This window comes from Rhagoletis pomonella, unplaced genomic scaffold, assembly GCF_013731165.1.
Source record: "Rhagoletis pomonella isolate Grant_MI unplaced genomic scaffold, Rhpom_1.0 Rhpom_scaffold_00007, whole genome shotgun sequence".
Lineage (NCBI taxonomy): Eukaryota > Metazoa > Arthropoda > Insecta > Diptera > Tephritidae > Rhagoletis > Rhagoletis pomonella.
In genome coordinates, this window is record NW_023458561.1 from 26,418,409 (window position 1) to 26,439,310 (window position 20,902).

General features: G+C 32.9%; 2 protein-coding genes across 4 annotated transcripts in view; both read right to left on the reverse strand.

Annotated features, from left to right (window-relative positions):
* LOC118742505 (protein late bloomer) overlaps positions 1–1,326 on the reverse strand; it is a 27,150-nt gene extending 25,824 nt beyond the window's left edge. For 2 of the 3 annotated variants that reach the window (XM_036474631.1, XM_036474628.1), the window contains exon 1: positions 1,206–1,326. The gene's annotated coding sequence lies outside the window, so the exon portion shown is untranslated. Of the gene's footprint in view, positions 1–1,181 lie in introns of all 3 variants that reach the window. The other variant, XM_036474630.1, reaches the window with a different exon arrangement.
* Positions 1,327–8,446: 7,120 nt separating this feature from the next.
* The window catches only part of LOC118742506 (23 kDa integral membrane protein), a gene marked incomplete at its 5' end in the record, with an annotated part of 58,827 nt that continues 46,371 nt past the window's right edge, over positions 8,447–20,902 (reverse strand). The window contains 3 exon segments of the mRNA XM_036474632.1: positions 8,447–9,456; positions 9,520–9,714; positions 9,799–10,158. Coding sequence (XP_036330525.1) covers positions 9,385–9,456; positions 9,520–9,714; positions 9,799–10,158 — 627 coding nt within the window. The 3' untranslated portion in view covers positions 8,447–9,384.

Genomic DNA, 20,902 nt, shown 5'->3' on the forward strand with positions numbered 1-20,902 from the left:
CAAATGGCGTTACTGAGGAAAGATGTCATCGTTTTTTATAACTTCCAATGAACTACACAATTAACAAATTGGATAAATATTTAGAAGCACAAATTTTAAAAATCAGTTGGTACATTGAATTCAAGGAATGTTTTATATGTTTATATATTTTAATTTTTTTCACAAAGCATTGTGCAATTTAATGCTTTTAATCACAAAAAAATATTTTAATTTGTGCATGGAGAGTCCATTTGTAACAGAACTTTCTCCCCAAAAAAAAACATTTTGTACACATTGCGTGTTAACCTTTTTTTTTTAATTAAATATGTACACACATATGTAAAAAAGGCTAAAATTAATTCACTAATTGCAGGCAAGCAGCGTCACTTTTACTAAACCACAAAAATTTTAGAATGTGTTATGTTGTGCATATGTACATACGGTGGCGAGCATGTTAATAGGGTTTAAAAATCTATTTATTAAATTTTTTTTCAATTTGAAAAAATAAATATGAAAAAACTACCTAAATCAACATTTTAAACTTTATACATTTATAAAAATTCTGCGAATTTCATTAAAATTTTAAACTTTTTAATCAAGACTTTTTACAATTTTTTTGAGTATGCAGTTTTGTAGACCATAAAATTCCAGTATAATAAATTGCACGTTTGAAGTAGATTTTCTTCCATACAAAGTATGTTTGACAATTTTTTTTGTATGGAGAAAATGTGCTACGCCTTCCACAAAAAAAAATTGCTAGGTACTTAAAAATTGCATTTACTAAAATTGACTGGTCTACAAAACTGCATACTCAGACTGTTTCTAAAAAAACCTTAACATTTTGAAGAAACTTTATCGAATTTGGCTCAATTCTTTTAAGAAGTTTATAATTTTTCCTTACATGTTTTTTGTTATTTAACGAGCTACACTTTCATAAAAATAACTAATAAAAAACATTAAATAATAGAAAAGGAAATAGCCAAAGAGTGCTAAAATTTCTTCTCCGTATTTATATTTTCGCCACTGTATGTAGGTATGCATATACATATGTACATATGTATTTGTTGCTTATAGCGCGTAGACCGGTATTTGATATCAGTGAATTTACTGATTTAAAGGGACATTAATTAATTTTTATTTATTTTTTCGAGACAAATGCAAAAATTCTCCCACATTTTTATAGCAAATTACTCTTTTATTACAAGTTTATTTTTATTAGTGCATACTTTTTCAAATAGCTTTATCGAATATTCGCTCCACGCACAACAGTGAAACACTTTTTCCGCTTAAACTCTTTCGACCACCATCTAGTTTCGCGCGGCACAAAATACTAACGTGCGATTTTCCTACAACTTTCCCTCTATGCAGCCTTGTTTCAGTGTGACCACTTTGCGTGTAATTCCTCAAAACGTGAGGAATTTCGGATGCACTTGAGTAGTTTTTGAGGAATTTTCGAGGGATTTCCTCTCGATATATTTGCAGATAACAAATGCAACCATGTTTTACACAACAGAGTTGTTAAATCGCTCCGCAAATTTTTGAACAAAAAGCCTTCCGAAGTTTTATAAAGAGCGAAATTACACCACACAAGCGGCTTGTTAAGCATTCTTCAAACCTACTTTTTCCGTTTCGTCATACACCATGCAAACACGACTCGTTCAAACAAAGAATTTTAGTTTTCTTCTGGTTCACAATGTAAAAGAGTTTGGTTTTCTTCGATTTTTCTCATTTTCCTCATTCGCTGAAAATTCCGTTTCGATTTTACCGTACACAACGTAAAAAATTTTGATTTTTATTCACATTTCCCACAAACGTCTTGCCAAAGCAATCAAACACCTCCATACCCAACATATATAGCTTCAAGCAAAGGGATATTTCGCTTGGTTCGTCAAGCCGCTTGTGTGGCGTTTTTCGCTCTTAAGCACATTTGTATTTGCTGCTAAATTTTCAAAATGTTATCGATAATTTTTGTTTCATTGTTTTTTCATTTGTTTTTGAAGAATTTGGTAATTGTTTTGTGGCAACACTGCTTTGTTTATCACAAGCAGTGTGACCAGATTATCCCAAAAAGTGAAGCTAAATTCGATTTATAAAAAGGTTAGAAAAAGTTATACGCTATGAAAATTTAAGTTAAAAAAGTAAGTATATTCATTCCATAAAACTCGATAAGTTCCGCAAATCCAATTTTCTGTAAATAAATTCTTAAATAAGTCTCATCAAAACACATATTATTTAGCATCTATCAGGCCAATAACAGCTACATAATTTCAAAATATGCAAAAAGAAGTTTAGGATAAGTAAAATGCAAAAATTTTAATATTCTCTAGTACACAAATAGTACACCAAAAAAGCCAAAAAGTCTGATCTAAATTTTTGAGGCTATGAAAAAAAATTTAAATGCTAAATCTAGCCTCGATAAGATATACACATGTAATCATAAGTGGGCATGGCTACGCCCCTTTTCCAAAAATTTTTAATATTCTTATTTTTCGTCTAAAAATTATTGTAAATATCAATTTTGAGTCAATTATCTTCAGTAGTTTCTGAAATTTACCGTTATATGTGAGGTAAGCGTGGTCATAGTCCGAAAGCAGTGCACGTACTAAGTTCCGTAAAGATATCTTAATTTTTATTCGAGTTGTCGGGTGCACAGACGGACGGACGGACGGACAGGCAGTCACCGCTTAATCGATTTCTCTTTTCATTCTGATCATTTATGTATACATTTGTCTATATCTATCTCGATTCGTATTGCCTGTTAAAAACAACCGTTATGTGAACAAAGTTATAATGCCCTTGTGCACAAGTGCGCTCGGGTATAAAAATAAAACTAACTAAAGATGAATTTTTGATACCTATACAAACAAAAAACATTTTTTAACTTTACTATTCTTGAAGTAGAATTTCAAAATGTGGTGCTTTGTCTTTGAAAATTGACCTTGTACGAAACGGTTGGAGTGGTCTTATACTTTTGCTAAATTTTGTGTGAGTATTTTCGTAGAAAAAATATTGAATATGGGCACACTGATAATGTTATCCGAATTGGATATGTGTGCGCGAGCAATTCACATACAAATGTACGTAAGTGCATATGTATGTAAATTAAGGTGGTCCAAAAATAGAAGCAGAGAAAAAAGTCTAAAACGTTAAGCTCTCACTCCCCAGGATTTTTGTAAATGGAAAAAAGAAAACCAATATTTTTTGTTAAAAAAAATTTATTTAGAAAAGCTTTAAAGCCCATGAAAATTCAAATAAAATACATGGAAAACTTCATGAGATTTGAGGTAGTTCTAAATATCTTTTTTTTTTTACAAAAAATACGGGAATTATTTTTTCCATTTACAGATCTATTCTGCACGTTACCGAAGATTTTGTTACCGGAAAATTGTATTACCAAAAAATGTTACCAGTTCTTGTCACCGCGATTCTAGGTACGTTGGTAATGTAGTTAAAATATTCACCAATTCAGCTATGAAGAATTGTGCAAATCCCGGCATTGCATATTTCACGGGGCAATAATTTGTAACCAGCTTATGAGATGGCAACAAAATTTACCGGTTACAAGAGTACACAGAATGCGAAAAGGGTTTAAAAATTTACAAGAACTTTATTTACCGGTTACAAACTTTTTATTACCAGCGCAGAATAGACCTGTTAGAAAAATTCTTGTGGGTGAGAGCTTAACATTTTTAACTTTGTACCAACCTAATGGGCATTCAAATATATACGAAAGTATTACATATGCATACATCTTTGAAACATCAGCAAAAAATATACATATACCAATTAATTTGATATAAATACGAGCATTTCTTTTAACTATAATTGTCCACTAATTTTATGAACAAAGTAATCTTTCATATGCATACAGACTCTATCTTACGAGTAATCGGTATTTTGAATAATCGTGAAATGCGTTACTCACTCTTCTCTAATAATCGAAAAATTTCCCATCACCTTTCTTATGCTTTTTAACGAAAAAGCTCAATAATTTAGCTAAAGCTCAAGCTTAATAAGTAGGATATTTAAACCAACAGTTTTTTTTAATTTTTGTTCGTTTTCTAATTGCACAGGTAATTTTGCCACGATATTTTTATTTTAAATTTGCATTGCGAATGAAAATAAATTCAAACATGTAAGTACGAGTACCAGAGCTGGGTAGTAATAATTACTTTAGGAAATAAATTACTCTTAATAACAAGTAAAAAGGAATTGTAATTACAAATCAATTCCTTTAGTTCACAGCAAATGATTTTATTACTTTTTCAATTTCAGTTGTAATTGGTAGTAATAACATCTCTAATGTAATTTTTTTCCAATACCCGTATACTTCGAAGCAGATATATCCCGCCCGAATACTTTCATGCTCGCATTTAGGTGCAAAATAGTCTTTGGTTTACTTTGCAAGGAAATACTTTTAGAGAAAAAAATTTACAATGTGTGATTTTGATTTTAATTTTTGATCTCAATCGAAATTCCGCTTTTCACATTCGTGAATGAACTTTGAGTCTCTCAAATGCAATTACTTTTACAATTCCTGTGAGTAATTGAAAAAACTAAAATACTCTTGCAATTCCAGAAAATTTATTACATTTTCAGTTCCCTTCAAAGGAATTGGGAAAAAAATTACATTAAATCCAATTACAATATGCAATTTCTTGTAATGAAATTAAAAGAAAAAAAGTTGCATTTGAAATTACTTCTAAAGAAAAAGTAATCAAATCCTACCATGTACGGTATGGCGTATGAGTAACAATCAGTCTTGCCAGAACTTCTTGCGTCGACCGGTTAAATTGGCCACAAAAACGGCAAAAATATTTGAACTAAAATTGACAGGTTTTATTTAAATAAATCACAAGTAGAAAAACTAGTAAATGCATTAAATTATTTTTGGATAACCAAGGTTATACGTAGCTAAGTTTTACACCACTCGTTAAATAAATCACAAAAACAAAGACTGGTAAATTCATTACAAATTATTTTTGTTTAACAAAGGAAACTATCGTTATACGTAGCTACTAAGCCTTATATCAGAAGTCATATTTGTATTACTTAAATATAAAAAATAGATCAATTACAAACTTATGAAGTTTTCTTTTCTATTGAAAAATGTTGCATTCTTATATTGTAAAATTTGCACTAAGTTACTTTTCGTGCTGCGAAATGGCTATATTAGTGGAAAGTATTGCACTCTTGCTTAATCGGAGGACAATATTTTAAGAAATTAAAACGTAAAGCTGTGTAAAGGCTGAGGAAAATAGGGCAACTTTATTTCGAGAAAAAAAGCCAGTAATTTATATCCAACCAGCCGGTTGCTTTTTAAGTTTTTCACAATTAAACTATTTAAATTTATTTTGATGTCCATATATTCGAGAAAGTTCCCATTTCTAAAGAATGATAAAATGTTTTTACGTTAAAAAGTGCGGTAGCGATTCGAAAATTGTCGCTAACTGGTTACATAATCTCCTTCCCCTGCTCACTCTGTGCACATGCCTGCCAGGGAGCAAGCAACAATAAAGTATGTTGGCACCATCATAAAACTTTTCACAGTTATTGTCTTCCCAGAGAGTTTCATTTCACCTCGAAATTCGTGACCTTTTTTTCTCACTTTTTACTTTAAAATTGCACTTTATTATAACAAAATTTTAAATTTCTAACAAATTTAAGTTATAAGTATAAAATTTTGATGAAAGTTTGCAGAATCTTCATATTTTTTGCACAAAGTATGAAATTTGGACTCAAGTGATGTTTGTTAAGAAATCAGTTATACTTTTATAAAAAAAAATAATAAGCGTTAAATAAACTAAAGAAAAAGCTTTGTAAAAAAAAAATTGCTAAAATTTCGAGTTCCTGTTTATATTTGGGCCAGTGTACATTTGCTTAAAATAAAAATCATTAGAAAAAATTGACTAGAAAATCGAAAACAAAGCAAATAGCAAAATCGGCTAAAACGGCAAATTTTTTTTGGCAAAACGGCTAACAAATCGGCTGCCGACTAAACCAAATTTTCTCCGGCAGTTTGCTATCGCAACCGGCTAAATCTAGGCGGAAAGCTACTTACCTGGCAACACTGGTAACAATATTTCCTGCCCCTATTTCATACAAAAAATTATTGCACATTTTCGTTTGACCATTAACAAATTGTTTATTTATCCATCGATTTGCATCGTTAATATCCAGATTTTTTTGCAAAGGTACAGGTTTTAATACATACGAAAAAAATAACAAAAAATCTGTTATCTTTTTTAATTTTTCCTTGTTAAAGTTTAAATTTTTTAAATAAAAATGAAAATATCTTGTGTAAATTATCTGATTTAGAAAAATATTGTACAGATTCGCAATTCACGATCCAAAATTAAGTTTACGTCATTACGTTTCTTGTGTCATTTCAAAGCTTGAGATTTACCTTACAGTGTATTTTGATTTAAAAGCCGTCAACCGGAATTTAGGCCAGGTTTTTCCTCGGAATCGCAATATTTTTTATTATTTTTTTTTTTGATACAACATTTATTTAATAAACATATGAATGAAACTTACACTGGTTTACAGCAAAAACGTTCTATAGATGCCACTATCCAATTCCTATGCAGAATTGCTTGGTGATTCCGAAAATCGAGTTTTTTTCTATGGATACATTTTCGATATATTTGCAACTTACCGTTATTCAGCTTACAAAAAAGAGTGGTTCCACTTAATCACGTATATCTTACGAACCAATTGAAGAACCGTAATAGGAAATACGGCAAATTAAAGCCAGTGAAATTCAAAACTTTTCCAGGCTAAAACCTTCTACACCTCTCTTGCCTGACACCCATAGTATCGTGACACATATTTCAACTATCTCATTTCCCTAATTCAAGTTGAACTTAATGTTTGAAACAGGGGGCGACCCTCCTGCGTGTAGTTTAGAAGTAAAACCCTTTCTGAACCATTTAGATTGATACCCATAATTTAACAATTCATTTAACTTATTAAATAATTAGAATTAAATTTGTTAACACGTGGTAAACATATTTAAAAAAAAAAAACAAGAGCTTATTGACATCTAGAGGCCAAGCCAAAATCGGACGGCTTAAATAGACCTAAATGCTGCAATAATACCTTCGAGAAACAAATGCCTTTTTGAATTTAGCGTACTCAAATTCACTAATAAACAAATTTTCTTTTTAATCGGTCCATAATTATATTTGCCCACATTTATACATTCATACATATATGGAAGAGAAGAACTGTGCTATATTTTTCTAATTATTTGTTTCATTGTTTACATAATACATCACTGATCAACGCAATGATTGACTTCATATTTAAGGGCCTTCATTTCGCCACTACCGTCTGTACATACATAAATATATACATATGTACATATGTGCATACGTTTGCTAGCACTTTAAAATACAAAATTGGGGCAATCGATTTAAATGCTTGGTATGTGCATATGCATGCATGATTTCTTTGTTACCAAGGCAATGGCCTAACTTCTACCACCACAAAACGGGGAACCTACTTGTTGTCGTTGTTGTACTCACTAGGGGTTAATAAAAGCTACCCCTACAAATGCACAGTCCAACAACTATAGAATGCTCCTCAACATGTTCAGTCCTACTTGCTTTGTTGAACGCAAAAGTGAAAATGCAAGGACGATTTACTATTTAGACTTCTACTTTGAACTGTTAACGTTAGGAGAAATTGCAAGCGTTACAAATTGTTGTTGAAAATCATTTGCACATTGTTTGCTGTGGTTGTGAAACATTTGTATTGCTTCAATTTACTCGTGTTTGTTTTCGGTGTACCAGCATTAGTTCGTATCATATTTTTTTTCAGAAAGGCACTTCCTATATAATCCAATCGATTTGAAAACAAAAAGTAAAGTAATTAGCTTACAAAGATACAAAGATATAAACGTTAAATTAAAAAAAAAAAATTCTACTAAAGCAGACTATGAACAGCTTCTTAAAGGCAATGAACTGTAATTTACTCAGGCAATCAATCGGTTGCAGAACGATGCAGAGTTGCATGTATTGGGGCTAACATTAACCATTATCTAGCGTTTTTCAGAAACGAAAACATTTACATACATCCACATGTAATGTCCATGTACATATGTATGTCAAATCGATTTAACGGAAGTCTATGTGGTGACAGTATTTATTGGCAGATTCATGTTAATATTTCTTTAAAGAAAATCAGTTTTTTCATCAAGTACATATTGGCTATGATTATCTATGTATGACCTTTCCCATTTCTCGCTCAGCTTTATAATTCCATCGGTGCAGAACTTATGTGTTTAATGGGCGAACAGCTTTGCTCAGACGATGCAAAGTCCGGGCGATGCATTTCGCACTTCCCAACTATGTCCCGTCACAACTCCTTATCTGTTGGCCAATTCTGATCGTTTTTTCTTGATTGCTTCGTTCAAATGCTCGAATCGTGCACTCAATAAAAAATCTTTAATTTATTTTTTTTTTCTTTATTTGTTTATTTGTTTATGAAATTTCGAGTTCAAAAAAATGTTATATAATTACTTGGCGTAAGTATATTTCCAAATAATGGTACAAAAGTTGATTGAATGTAGGTAGGGCAGACGAACACAATAACGTTCGCTTATTAAATTGCATAGTGTTTCATAAATATTTCAATGCTTAAATATCTTGCAAATTCCTTGCTTTAGTTTAACATGTAATAAGGCATACACAAATAAAAATATAATTCAACATAACTTGTAGACAACGTGACTAACTTTTACATATAATTAATATCCAATAAAATACATATAGTACATATATATATATATTATAATAAATTTAAACTCTGAATGCATATCACTTCACACGAAGTGTACTTAAAGTCAATAACATTATTGTTTAATATACAGACATATTTGCTTGAAACAGAACTTGTCGTAAATTCTCTTGAGATTACTTGTGGCTTATTTTTTAATATCGTTTCTTCATTAAACTTATGCGCATTTCTTTCCTCTTTGCAGTTTAAGTGGTACACAGTGTGTATGCACATATATTTCAACTGTTTTTTTTTTATTGTTTCTTTAGGCATATAACATTCGTAAATAGTTTCAGATTCATCTGTTTCAATGGTTATAATAAATTTAATATTTTTTTCTTTACTTTTTAATGATTTTATTTTCAATTTCACATACTTGGTCACTTAAAATTTAAATAAACATTTTGTGTTTCGATTTCATTTCGATTTAATATAAGCTTTGTAAATGTGTATTCAATATATAATGTATATTTTTGAGGGAAAAAACTACATACATACATAAATATACTTATAAATCAATGGTTCACTTCAATTACTATTTAGATTGGAATTGAATGTGCGTTTGAGGACGACATCAAAAAAAAAAATTAAAATGTATGGAACATGGACGCTGTTCATCCTCGATTAATAAGCATTTCGTCGCTTATAGTTGCGTACGTTATTGGCTAAGCAGCAGGCGAAAATGAAGCCCACCAACTGTGCATAAAATAAATAAATTAATAAAAAAATAAATAAATTTAACATTTTTCATCCACTCACCTCCACAGCAATCAATCCCAAACCAACATATTTGGCTGTGTCAGTACTGAAGGACATGAATTCCTGGAATTTGCTACGGCAACCGCCATAGACGTTCAACGGATTCGCGCAGTTGTCATTCTCACAACAGCTTGGCGGTGGGCTCTGCAGTATTACAACGTAGTCGGTGAAACCATTTTTGCCGCAACATTTCAACTGTAAATGGAGACACATTAGCACAATTGATTGCACATCTCACACAAACACACAAATGCTCAAGCAATATCAATTTTCACTTACCGAACGCTGTATGGCATCGAAGACGCCCGACTGGCGTGCCTCTTTCTCCCAAGCCTTATCGATGACCTCACCCATTGCTGCGGTAAATTTATCCTTATTGGTCCATAGGAGTACAACAATAGTCAGTTGTAGAATGAGTAGCACCAACAGGAAGACGGCATAAGTCATAGTCATGCATACGGATTCACGTATGGCGCCACAGCATCCCAGGAATGAGATGAATACCACAATTGAACCAATAGTAATGAGTATAATTGGTACAATGGCTTGTGGTGGGAAACCGACTTGGCCATCGACCTCGATAGTGCCGATGTTGTTGAGAATTAATACACCAAAAACGATGCCCAAAATGCCAATTATCTGAAATTGAAAAATGTGTGGTTAATTAATTGATTTAGATTGCTTTGTAATTAAATATGTAGATGTATGTTTGTATAAAAAATATATGTATTTTTTTTTTGTTTTTCTTTAAAGTCAGTAATGGTTTTCAAGTCCACAGAGAGCGCAAAGTTGCCATTTGCTTAGTGTTAAGAACCTCACTTATTTTAACTTTTGGCGACTTCGAAGTTCCCAAATTTATGATGATAAAAGATTAATATTACTGACACTAAACCAACAAAATTTAACGTGACAAAACAGCAAAAGTTCAGCACACCAGACAGCAGGAAACTGTCACAAATTTCCGATAGGGCGACTGGACGTGAGGTCAAACTAAAGAAATTATTCAAGCAAACAATGACAGCCTTGAGTTTTTACGAGTGCAAACTAAATAGAAAATAAGTGAACTATCAATAAAACAAATTTAAAAAAAAATCATCAAATCCTAAACTAATAACGTATGCAAAATGCGCAAGGTGTTCTCCATAAAAAGGGGCAGCAAAAACTGCTGTGGAATACAAATCATACATATTTCATTGGACTTGATACGGAATCTCCTTATAAGAAATGCAGACAATTGTGTGTGAACATTAGTACATATGTAACTAGTACTAACGTACACAGATAGTCAATAAACACCTGCATTTTTAAATTTACATAATACTGTATTCTACTTACTTTTGAGTGGAGGAATAGGTGAATTATTTTCGCAAACTCAAATAAAACTTGTAGCGAAAATTAAACAACGAATGTGGTATTAGTGTCGAACTCTTGGCATGCTGTGAGTTATAAATCAAATATCTACATATTTACTGAACAGATAACGAGAGTGTGAAAAACTTAAAACAAGCCTGGGTACACAGTAAAAATGGCATGGACTGGCGAATGGTTGATGGCCATTTTTGATGAATGATATCGAGAGTATAATCGTTATTAGAGAATTTCAGATTAATCCCAAGGAGTTCGAGTTGTTTTTAGACGAATTGGCCGCACTTATTTTAAACAGCACCTTCACCAGCACGAAGAAAAAGAGTAAAGAGTAAAAGTAACCGAAAATCCGGTTCAAACACAAAAACACGTTTTTATGAACTAAACCAATGGTGCAAGAATGGTTCGAATCGCTGGAGCGACTGACTAAATTTTTTCATCTGGTTCACGTCTGGTTTTATTAAAATTATTTTTTTATTTCTTGTTTATCTTTCACCTTATTTTTAATTTTTTCTGTTATGAAAATATTTTTTTTTTTCTTTTATGTACATTTTTTAATTTTTTTTCTTTTATTTACATATTTTTATTTTTATATATTTTTTCTTTTATTTACATATTTTTATTTTTCTTTTTTTTATACTTTTTCGTTTATATTTTTGTATTTAGTTTTTTCTTAAATTTTATTTTTAGTTTTAATTTTATGTACTTATATTTAAAATTTTTTTTTTTACTTTTAGTATAGTGTCTTTACTTTTTTCTTATTTATTAATCGATTTTATATATTTTATAATTGCCATTTTCTATTAAAACAACCTAGGTATCTGAAAAAAATATTCCATTTGACATTTTTTCTTTATCGAATTATGTGATCTCGAAGAAGATGCACTTTCAACCGATAGAAGATATGCGCATGATACTATGCCTAGTTACAAGCAATAAAACGGGAATGAGCACAAAACTAGAGCGCACAAAGTGGTTCCTCTTAGCCCTATCAACTTTGTGAATGGCAGAAGGGAGTAGCTAAATTACCCGGTCGTAGTTTTTTCTGGTAACGCTATGGACTTTATTGGTCGTTGCACAGCCACGGCTACCTTAACCTAATCTTATAAAAAATGTGAAATAAAGGCATTTCAAGATGAAACAATTTTTTTAATGAATTTCTTGACCAGTTGAATTCTTTCAGCGTTTCTTACAAAGTAACATACAACGAGTTTAAGTTGAAGCAGTAAAAATAGAACATTTATCTGGAAACTGTGAGTTCGTGTGTTGTAATATTTATTTTGTAATTATTAAACAAAATTATATTGTGTATGTATATTGGTTTCGTGCAAAAATTAGAAACAATCCCTGTGAGTAGTTGAAACGAAAATAAGTAGCTAAATAAGTACATATTGAAATTTAAAACTCTTAAAACAAAAAAACTTAAGAAGACATTAACAAAAAAACCGGATGAAAAGTGGAAATTCCAGGGAACGCAGAGCAATAAAATTGCGCATAGCTAGCTTTTGTGTGCTTTTGAGTATGAAATATTATTTAAAAAGAGCTCGGTTCTTACACGCACACATATGCACAACCATTAGTTATTCAAAGCTAACGAACTTTTGGCACGCAAAGCTAAAGCAAAATGAGGGCTTAGAACTGCCTAACCAGCATAATGGGGCAAGCAAATGGAGGAATGTGCAAGAAAAAATTTAAATAAGAAATGTATTATATATGTATGCAAGTAAATACTCGAATGAACAACTCGTTTCAAATATATCTACGCACAAACGTATTGCCGCATTCTAACCAGTGAATTAGATCGGCGCTGGATAGCGAGCTTTGTGAAGCAACAAGCTGCAATTTACACTACTTGTGTACATTTCATTCACTTTGATTACTCATACGTATGGTGTAAATGACACACAGAAAATTAACAACAAAAACGCGCCAAGTGTTATAATTTACTTACTCCAACGACGCCGCCTACGTTCAGACTAAACGAGAATAATGAGGTCAAAACAGAAGTGCCACCAGCGTGCATGTGTTACCAGTTCAAAAAACGCTTCAAATTAAAAAAGGAGCAAAAAAAAATGTCACAGGCGCAGCAACAATGAGCTGTAAAGTAGCAAGCGTGCGTAGTATAAGTAATAAACTACGAGTATGTTTTGTTAATTTGCAATGGTGAAGCAAAGTAAGCAAACAAATGGAAATCAAATGATTAGACCTTGTGAAAGCACAACGCCGGTTGAGGGTATCTACACATGAACCAACCAAGCCAAATTTTCAGTTGGGAATTTAAGGCAGATAACCTTAAGCATTAACCATCAGACCGAGACCATTTACTTATCGCATTCGCACCAGATAGCAAGCCAACGCCTTGCGGGTCCCATACGTTTTGTGAGCATATGCGGCTTTTGGCACTATTAGATATTGCGGTTGCCAGCTGGTTTTTGCTGAGCTCTTCAGAAAAATTTGGCTGGGATTGTGGACAGATTTTTGGGATTCAATTAATTAAACAAAAATGTTTTCAGTAAAAGAAAAAAAGTACAGAATTCCAATTGACAAATCTAGTTCTTCTGATGATGCTGTTCACAAAACCGTGTCACCAACAAATACTCCATTTAGAAACCTCCGTACGTACTTAAGATGTCATTTTAAAGATTGTAATTTCGGTATCGAAACATAAAACAAATAAAGACAGTAAAAGGAAATAAAAGCAGATAAAAGACGATTCAACAGTACGATGACGCCCCGCCAGAAGTATGGGTAGTTGCAGCAAATCGCTTGATCCGATAAGAATCAGACAACCTCCACATAATCATCTCCACCGAAAAAATTTAAGATTTAACTTTCGCGGTTTACCGCAACGGCGGCAGCTTTTCGGCTCATCCCACACCAATAGACGTTCATATTGGCGAACGCCAATCACCAAGGTGCCAACTACCAGTATAACCCTTATTTTCACCAGAGGCAAAGTTCCGGCGGCTATCGGTATGGCAAAGCCAAATGCATGTCGACGCTAAAAAAATTTGATCAAAGAGAGGTCTTAACCTCAAAATATCTCCCCTACCCGCAATAGTGAATACAACAGTACATTTCGCGATCAAACTTCGAAGCCAGGAAAAAAATTTTAAAGTAAAGGCTTATAACTCCATTCTAGCTCGGTTTTCACCGCAAGCAGCCTAAGTAGCTTCACCACGCGAACCCCAGAAGCCATTTTCATCAGCTGCACGAAAAAGGCCAAACCTACAGTTGAGAAATCACAATCACAATTGCCAATAAAAAGGGAGCCGCAACAAGTTCCAAAAATCGCCCGCCGGCAGTATTTCGGACAAACGCAAAAAAAAACTTTGTTGGCAAAATACAAGGAGGCCCGGTAGGTTCTATTGAGTAGGTTGCAGTGAACTAAGCTGCAAACATGGAACCACAACACAGCACTTCGGGACAGCTACGATGTCGACGGAACACCATCTACATAGTGGGGTCTCAATGCTCACAGTTAAGGAGCAACATTTAATGCTCAGTAAGAAGTTTCTACTCGTAGGAACAACCGAACAGACGGTTGCTGAATGCCGAACCTACTCAGACTCCTGCCGCGTGAATGTCGTACTGGAGTTCCACCGTCGCCCAATTCAGAAATAGAGCTTCGACTGCCTCGATAAAACCGCGTAAGTGTGGCACAATTCTTCCTCTTATTCGGCGCTGTAACCGCCTAAGCGATTTTGGCCGAGTTCAACAAAATCACGCCAGCCGTTTCTCTTATGTGCCAACTGACGCCAAGTGGAAATGCCAAATGGGGGCCTCCCTCTTCCTCTGCTATCACCAGCGGCTTCCGAGTTGAATACTTTCAGAGCTGGAGCGTCGGTGTCATTCGAACGACATGGCAAAACCAGCGGAGCCGCTGTATTTTAATTCGCTGCACTATGTCCATGTCATTGCAAAGCTCATACAGCTCATCGTTCCATCATCTATGGCACAATTACGGCACGAATATTGTGCCAGGTTAAACATCTTAAAGTTATATATTTTTTTTTTTACTTTGCAAAGTAGGTGTGGTGGCACCGGCTAGTTATGATATAATGTTGAAATCTCAATAAACGATTCAGTAATCTCTCCGAAATTCGGTACAAACATTGGTTTCACTTAGCGAGGCGTTGACATTTTTCGAAATCGGTTTATAACCATGTCAACCATATTTCGTTTACTGGGTTTTTTCATAGCCATACATAGGTATGTAGCAAACATACTTACGACCGTATGAGCATGTCTACGCTCATTACAAATAAAATATGACACAATTAAATTGGCCTCTTAGGTCCAAAATATGCCCCTTCGGTGTCATTCAGCGCCACTGTTGCTGCAGCGCTGCGGATTTGGCCCCCTTTGACACATGAATAGTATACTTTTTTCTGTTGGAAACGCGCATTTTTTAATTACTGCAAGTAAAAAAAAAATTAAGTAAATAAAAAGCCAAGTGCCATCTTTCACAATTAGATGACGATAATTTGCGCAACAAATGCGCGTGCAAAGTGGGATTTACACGGCAAACATATACTATATGTATTTTGTTTTTATATACTGCTGATATGTGTTTAGGTTTATGAAAGTATTCATATGTTGGTAAATTAATTTAGACACTCAAAGCTCGTTACGAGTATGTTCAACAGCAATATTACGGAAGCATACCCGTGACACCGCACACGTATTTTTATTTGCGGTCACACCCACGGACGTTTAACACCCACCAAACACATCTATTTTTGACTTTTATATACACACATACATATGTACATATGTATGTATTAATGTTTGCAGAACTTCATTTACCTTTATTTAATTCATCACTCATTGCGGTTGCCACTAACTTACGGAGCTGCCGGCGTGACCGCAAACATAGCGTTAAAATGCTAAGGCTTTGAGATTAATTAAATAAATGCTAATAGGGTGACTCCTAATTATCATACACATACGCACACACAAATATGCTGGGGAAATTGTTGGCTATTGGCATTGCAAACTCGAAACAGGTTGGTTGGTGAAAAGTGAGTGCTAATGCAGACTGCAAATCACAAAATGCGTTAATTTTGTATTTGGACAAACAGTGGTCAAAATAATTACTCGTTCCGTAAATTTTTTCATATTATGTGCGATGTTTTTCTTAATAAGTTTTTCGTTAATTTCTCACGATAATATATTTCTAACAAAAATCATATACCTAACTTGAATTTTCAGACTTTTCACAAAATTGAAAAATTCAACAAATTTTCATCAAAATTTCAAATTTTTATTTAGAATTTTTAGAAAACAATTGAGTATGCAGGATAGTAGCTCAATTTTAGTGCGCCATTCAATAAAGTCCAAGTTTTAAGACGCAAAATTTTTTTTTTTTTTTTCAATGGTGTTGATCGTCTTCTGGAATACAAAAATACATTTTTTTCATGTATTCCAAATATGAAAAAATGTGCAATATCGTCTAGAAATAAAATTCTAAATATCAATGGTAATTTATATCGACTTGAGCTACTAAACAGCATACTCTTTTTTTTCTAAAAATTCTGAATAAAAATTTTGATGACAGTTTGTTTTTAAGTTTGAAAACTTAATTTTATATGATTTTTGTTAGAATATGAACTACATTTCCGTGAAATATTTACGAACGAAACTATTATGAAAAACATTGCGAATAAATAATGTAAACAAATCACTGTACGAATAATTATCTTGACCACTATACGTACATTGTTTACGAGTATACATCTTAAATCACATAGTACGTAAATATGTACATATGTATGTACGAAAGTATTGTTGCGTAGACCAGATACACCTTTATTTGAAACTAGCAAATACCCGACATGCTTCACTGCGCCTTAAAAGTATTTTTGTGTCGTTTGGTACTTGTATTGTTACTACAATACAATACAATTTTATAAATTTAAATGTATTCAAACAATTTTTCAACCAGGTGACAAACCTCCTCAAAAATATTTTCTGCAGTAAGCTTGAACCTAAACCTCTTCAGTTTGATACCCATATTGTAATATTCAATATATCTTATCAATTAAATCCAATTTTCAGACAAGTGGCAACCTTCCACAAAAATATTTTCGCCGCTAAGCCTTCTTAAGCCTCTTTGTTTTGACACCCATACTGCAATATTTTCTTTATCTTAAAAATTTACTTAAACCGCAATTTTCAAACAGGTGGCAACTCTCTATTTTTTTCTATATTTTAAGTTACACCTCTGGCAATACATTGGTGAAAAGTACATTCAATTCCCTACGTTCGTTTTCGCATACAAACATACAGACAAAAAATCTAAAAATTGATGATTTGGCTTCTGTTGCTCTAAGAAAAACCGCCTATATTATCTCTTCTTTAATATCTATAATGTACAGACATGCGCCTGATACAATTTCACTATACATATATGTATAGATTACAATCTAAGAGATTCGAAAATTTAAGTTAAATTTATATTCGCCTCATCAGTTAATAAAATCTTCATTTATAAGAAATTAGTCGAAAGGAAAAGAAAATCTGCCGGTGAGAACATTTTTTATCAAACTAAAATAGCAATGAGCTACGATTTCCGAAATCAACCACTCAATATACAGTAGGGTGGTCAAAAAATACATGCGGGGGAAAAAAGTTTAAATTGTTAAGCTCTAAGCAACTGGGATTTTTCTAAATGGAATAAGAGAATATCCGTATTTGTTTATTACATGAGGTTTTCGCAGAAATGGTATAGAATTCTTGAAAATCAATATTTTTCGATCATTTCATAAGTCTCATAAATTAAATGTTTGATCTTTTTTTCTAATAATTGAGATTTCTTTAATAAACTTTCATATTCTGAAGCTACCTGATAATCCGAATGTTTCGATAAATCGGCAGGATATGATAGGCTCCTTTAGTTCTTGCAGCAATGACGTTGTAATGCCGTTATGTATTAGTGAAGTTATGTATTTCGAAATAATGTTCAACGCCTCTTTAATTTTTTCCTAATTTTTGCTATACTCTGACGGATAATTAAACAAAAAATTCTAATAGATATTCATGGAGATAATGAAAGAGAATTTTATCAAACAAAGTCTAGACAAAGCATTTTACTTAGTTGCTCCCGACCTTCGAAATGCTACCTTGCCAACAAAGCTTCAATGTATCTACATACATATGTATGTATACGTCAGCTTTTCAAATGTAATAAAAGTTTAGAAGCAAATCGGATTATGGATAAGCAAAACTACATACGCCGCTGTATACAAAATCACGGCTGACATTGAAAATATTATTTACATACATTATACATACATATTTATGTACATATATCAGTAGTAGCTGCACTCGTTGAGCATTTGTGGTTGCTTATTTATTTATTTATTCCTTACTGACATAAGTTTGCGTGTCGCGCTTAGTAATTGCATTTTATTTTTATAATTCTGCGATTTCTTCTTGCTGACAAAGTACTCGTACATTAATTTTGTTTTGCGCTGAAACGTTGATAAGCATACAAAACTTACTGCGCTGCTAAATGTATCAACGGCCCGCTTAATGAAATAACAGTAGTACAATTGTTAATGCTTGTTTGCACAAAATGCGGATAAATATTATTTGTATGTACTTTGCCCCCGCAATCAGTCGAACCGATCCCCTATATGAGCAACGGGAAAATGGTTTCCCTAAAGATTTAATTCACTAATTGGATAAATGTACATATTTTTAAATCCAGAGTCATCGAATGGGGTATGTAAAACTTTAGATGCCAATGCATTCACCCTTAATGAAAAGAGTACACCAAGATCAAGATGGCCGACAGAAGATACGAAAGAAGTAAAGATAAGGAATTGGAAGATACGAAAGAAGTAAAGATAAGGAATTGGAGAGGTCGAGAAGAATCAAGTTGTGTGGAGGTTCGATGTGTACGAGGCTAAAGCCTGCAAAAAGCTACAAAAGATGAGGATGATGAGAAAATTTGGGATAGAGAAGAATCCTCAAAAATCCCGAAAAATCCCTATATTTACAAAAAATCAAAAAAACATATTTTTTTATTATGAATGCCTAAAAAAGAAGTGATATGGATAACAAACAAGTCTGCTAGTCCCAGGCTGAATGTGATAAAAATTGCAAAAATAATTGCCTCAAGGCACTTATGCATACAGTTGGCTGACACCAAAAACTTAATTGTCAACAACTATGAGAGTGTTAGTGCAACAAAAATAAAATCAACAACTATGAACAATATGAACAATGTGACTATATAATAACAACAGTGTGAAGATGGTGCGCAAGCTGTCACCCCTTCCCAAAGTAGGTCATTACTTGACTTGAGCTCTGCATGCGCATACATACATAAGTGGCAACATCCTTCCGTTTGTAGCTTTTGCCTCTAAACATAAAGAAGTTGCTTTGTTTGCTTAGAGCTTGTGGCTTCAAAATAAAAACAAAAACAAAAAGAAATTATATAAAAAAGCATATAGCCTCTTTCTCACCAATGAATAATAACTATGCAGATTGCAGCGACATCTATTTATTGCAGCTACCTGTCAAAGCGAATGCTATTGGCTTGCGGCATTATGAAAGGCTGAGTGACAGTTGCAACACGTCAGCACCTCATAAATTTGTATACTATATACATATGTGTGTATGTAATATGTACTGTAAATATAAGTTATATTGTACAACAAAAGTGAAAGTGCTCTGTGAGCCGATTTTACGAGTATTGAAACACATGTGTATGTGTTTACATGTAGGGCGGCATTTATCACAACAGGATGTGGCACTTACTATGTACATTAGGGCGGGTCAATTTGTATGGGAACTTTTTTTACTATGTTTTCTGCGTGTAACTCTGAAGTGCTTCAATTTTGTATAAAAACATGCTGGAGGGGATTTTTGGCATGAGGAATCCATTTATGCACTTATCTTTTTCTTAAAACTTCCACAAGAGGGCGCAACAGTGAAAATTTTCACAATTTCTTCAAAACCTATTTCCGTAATTTAGTAAACTCCAAATTGATTTTAGACCTATGGTTTCTTCGACAAATTTGCCTAGAATTACTCGTAGAATCCTCCTATGCCATACGAGCAAAGTCGAAAAAAATGTCCCAACCTAACAGGTAAATGCTCGTGAAAAATTAAAGTCGGAATTTTAATGCACTCACTACCTAGGATTGTTCTATATAAAAAAAACATACCCCTGTTTTTTTATTTCGAAATCAAAAAATATTTAGAGGTCGCTCAAAGCGCTCAAAGTTTTCCATTTATGTATTTTATATGGGGAAAACAAGTTTTTGTGTAAACGGTATATAATTCTTTAAAATTAATATTTTTCGATCCGTTTCTCTCCACAAGACTTCAGAAAATAGTACCCAATTGTTTTTACCATTTTTAATTTTAACGATTTTTTGTGAGTGCCTCTATGGCATTTTTGGGGGACCAATAAAAAATTGTTAATATTAGGAAATGGTTGAATAAGCAATAACGTATTACTGAAAGTCTCCTGAAGAGGAGCAAAGTTTTCCGATCGAAAAATATTGGTTTTAACGAATTCTACACCATTTCTACGAAAATCTGTTTTTCCCCCATATAAAATACATGGAAAACTTTGGGCGCTTTGAGCGACCTCTAAATATTTTTTGATTTCGAAATAAAAACAGGGGTATATTTTGTTTTTGGTATACAACAATCCTAGGAGGTGAGAGCAGTAAAATCCGCCTTTACTTTTTTTCACCGTAATGTATATACATACATATACTTATATAGTTCGAATGCTGTCAACAAACTATTCTATTGTAAATGCATAAGTGTAGATTTGCAAGGATGTTGCCCGTTGATGTTGCCATATAAAGGAATATGAAGAGGGAAAGGCGGTGATTCATGTATATGGAATGTTGCATATGATAGTCGGATACAGCTGTGACATGTATTACGTAGATATACTATTACATACAGTATTGGACATATCTATAGCACTCCCATTTCAAAGTGATATTGTTTGCCACTCATGTTTATTTATTTATTTTTAGGATTTTTC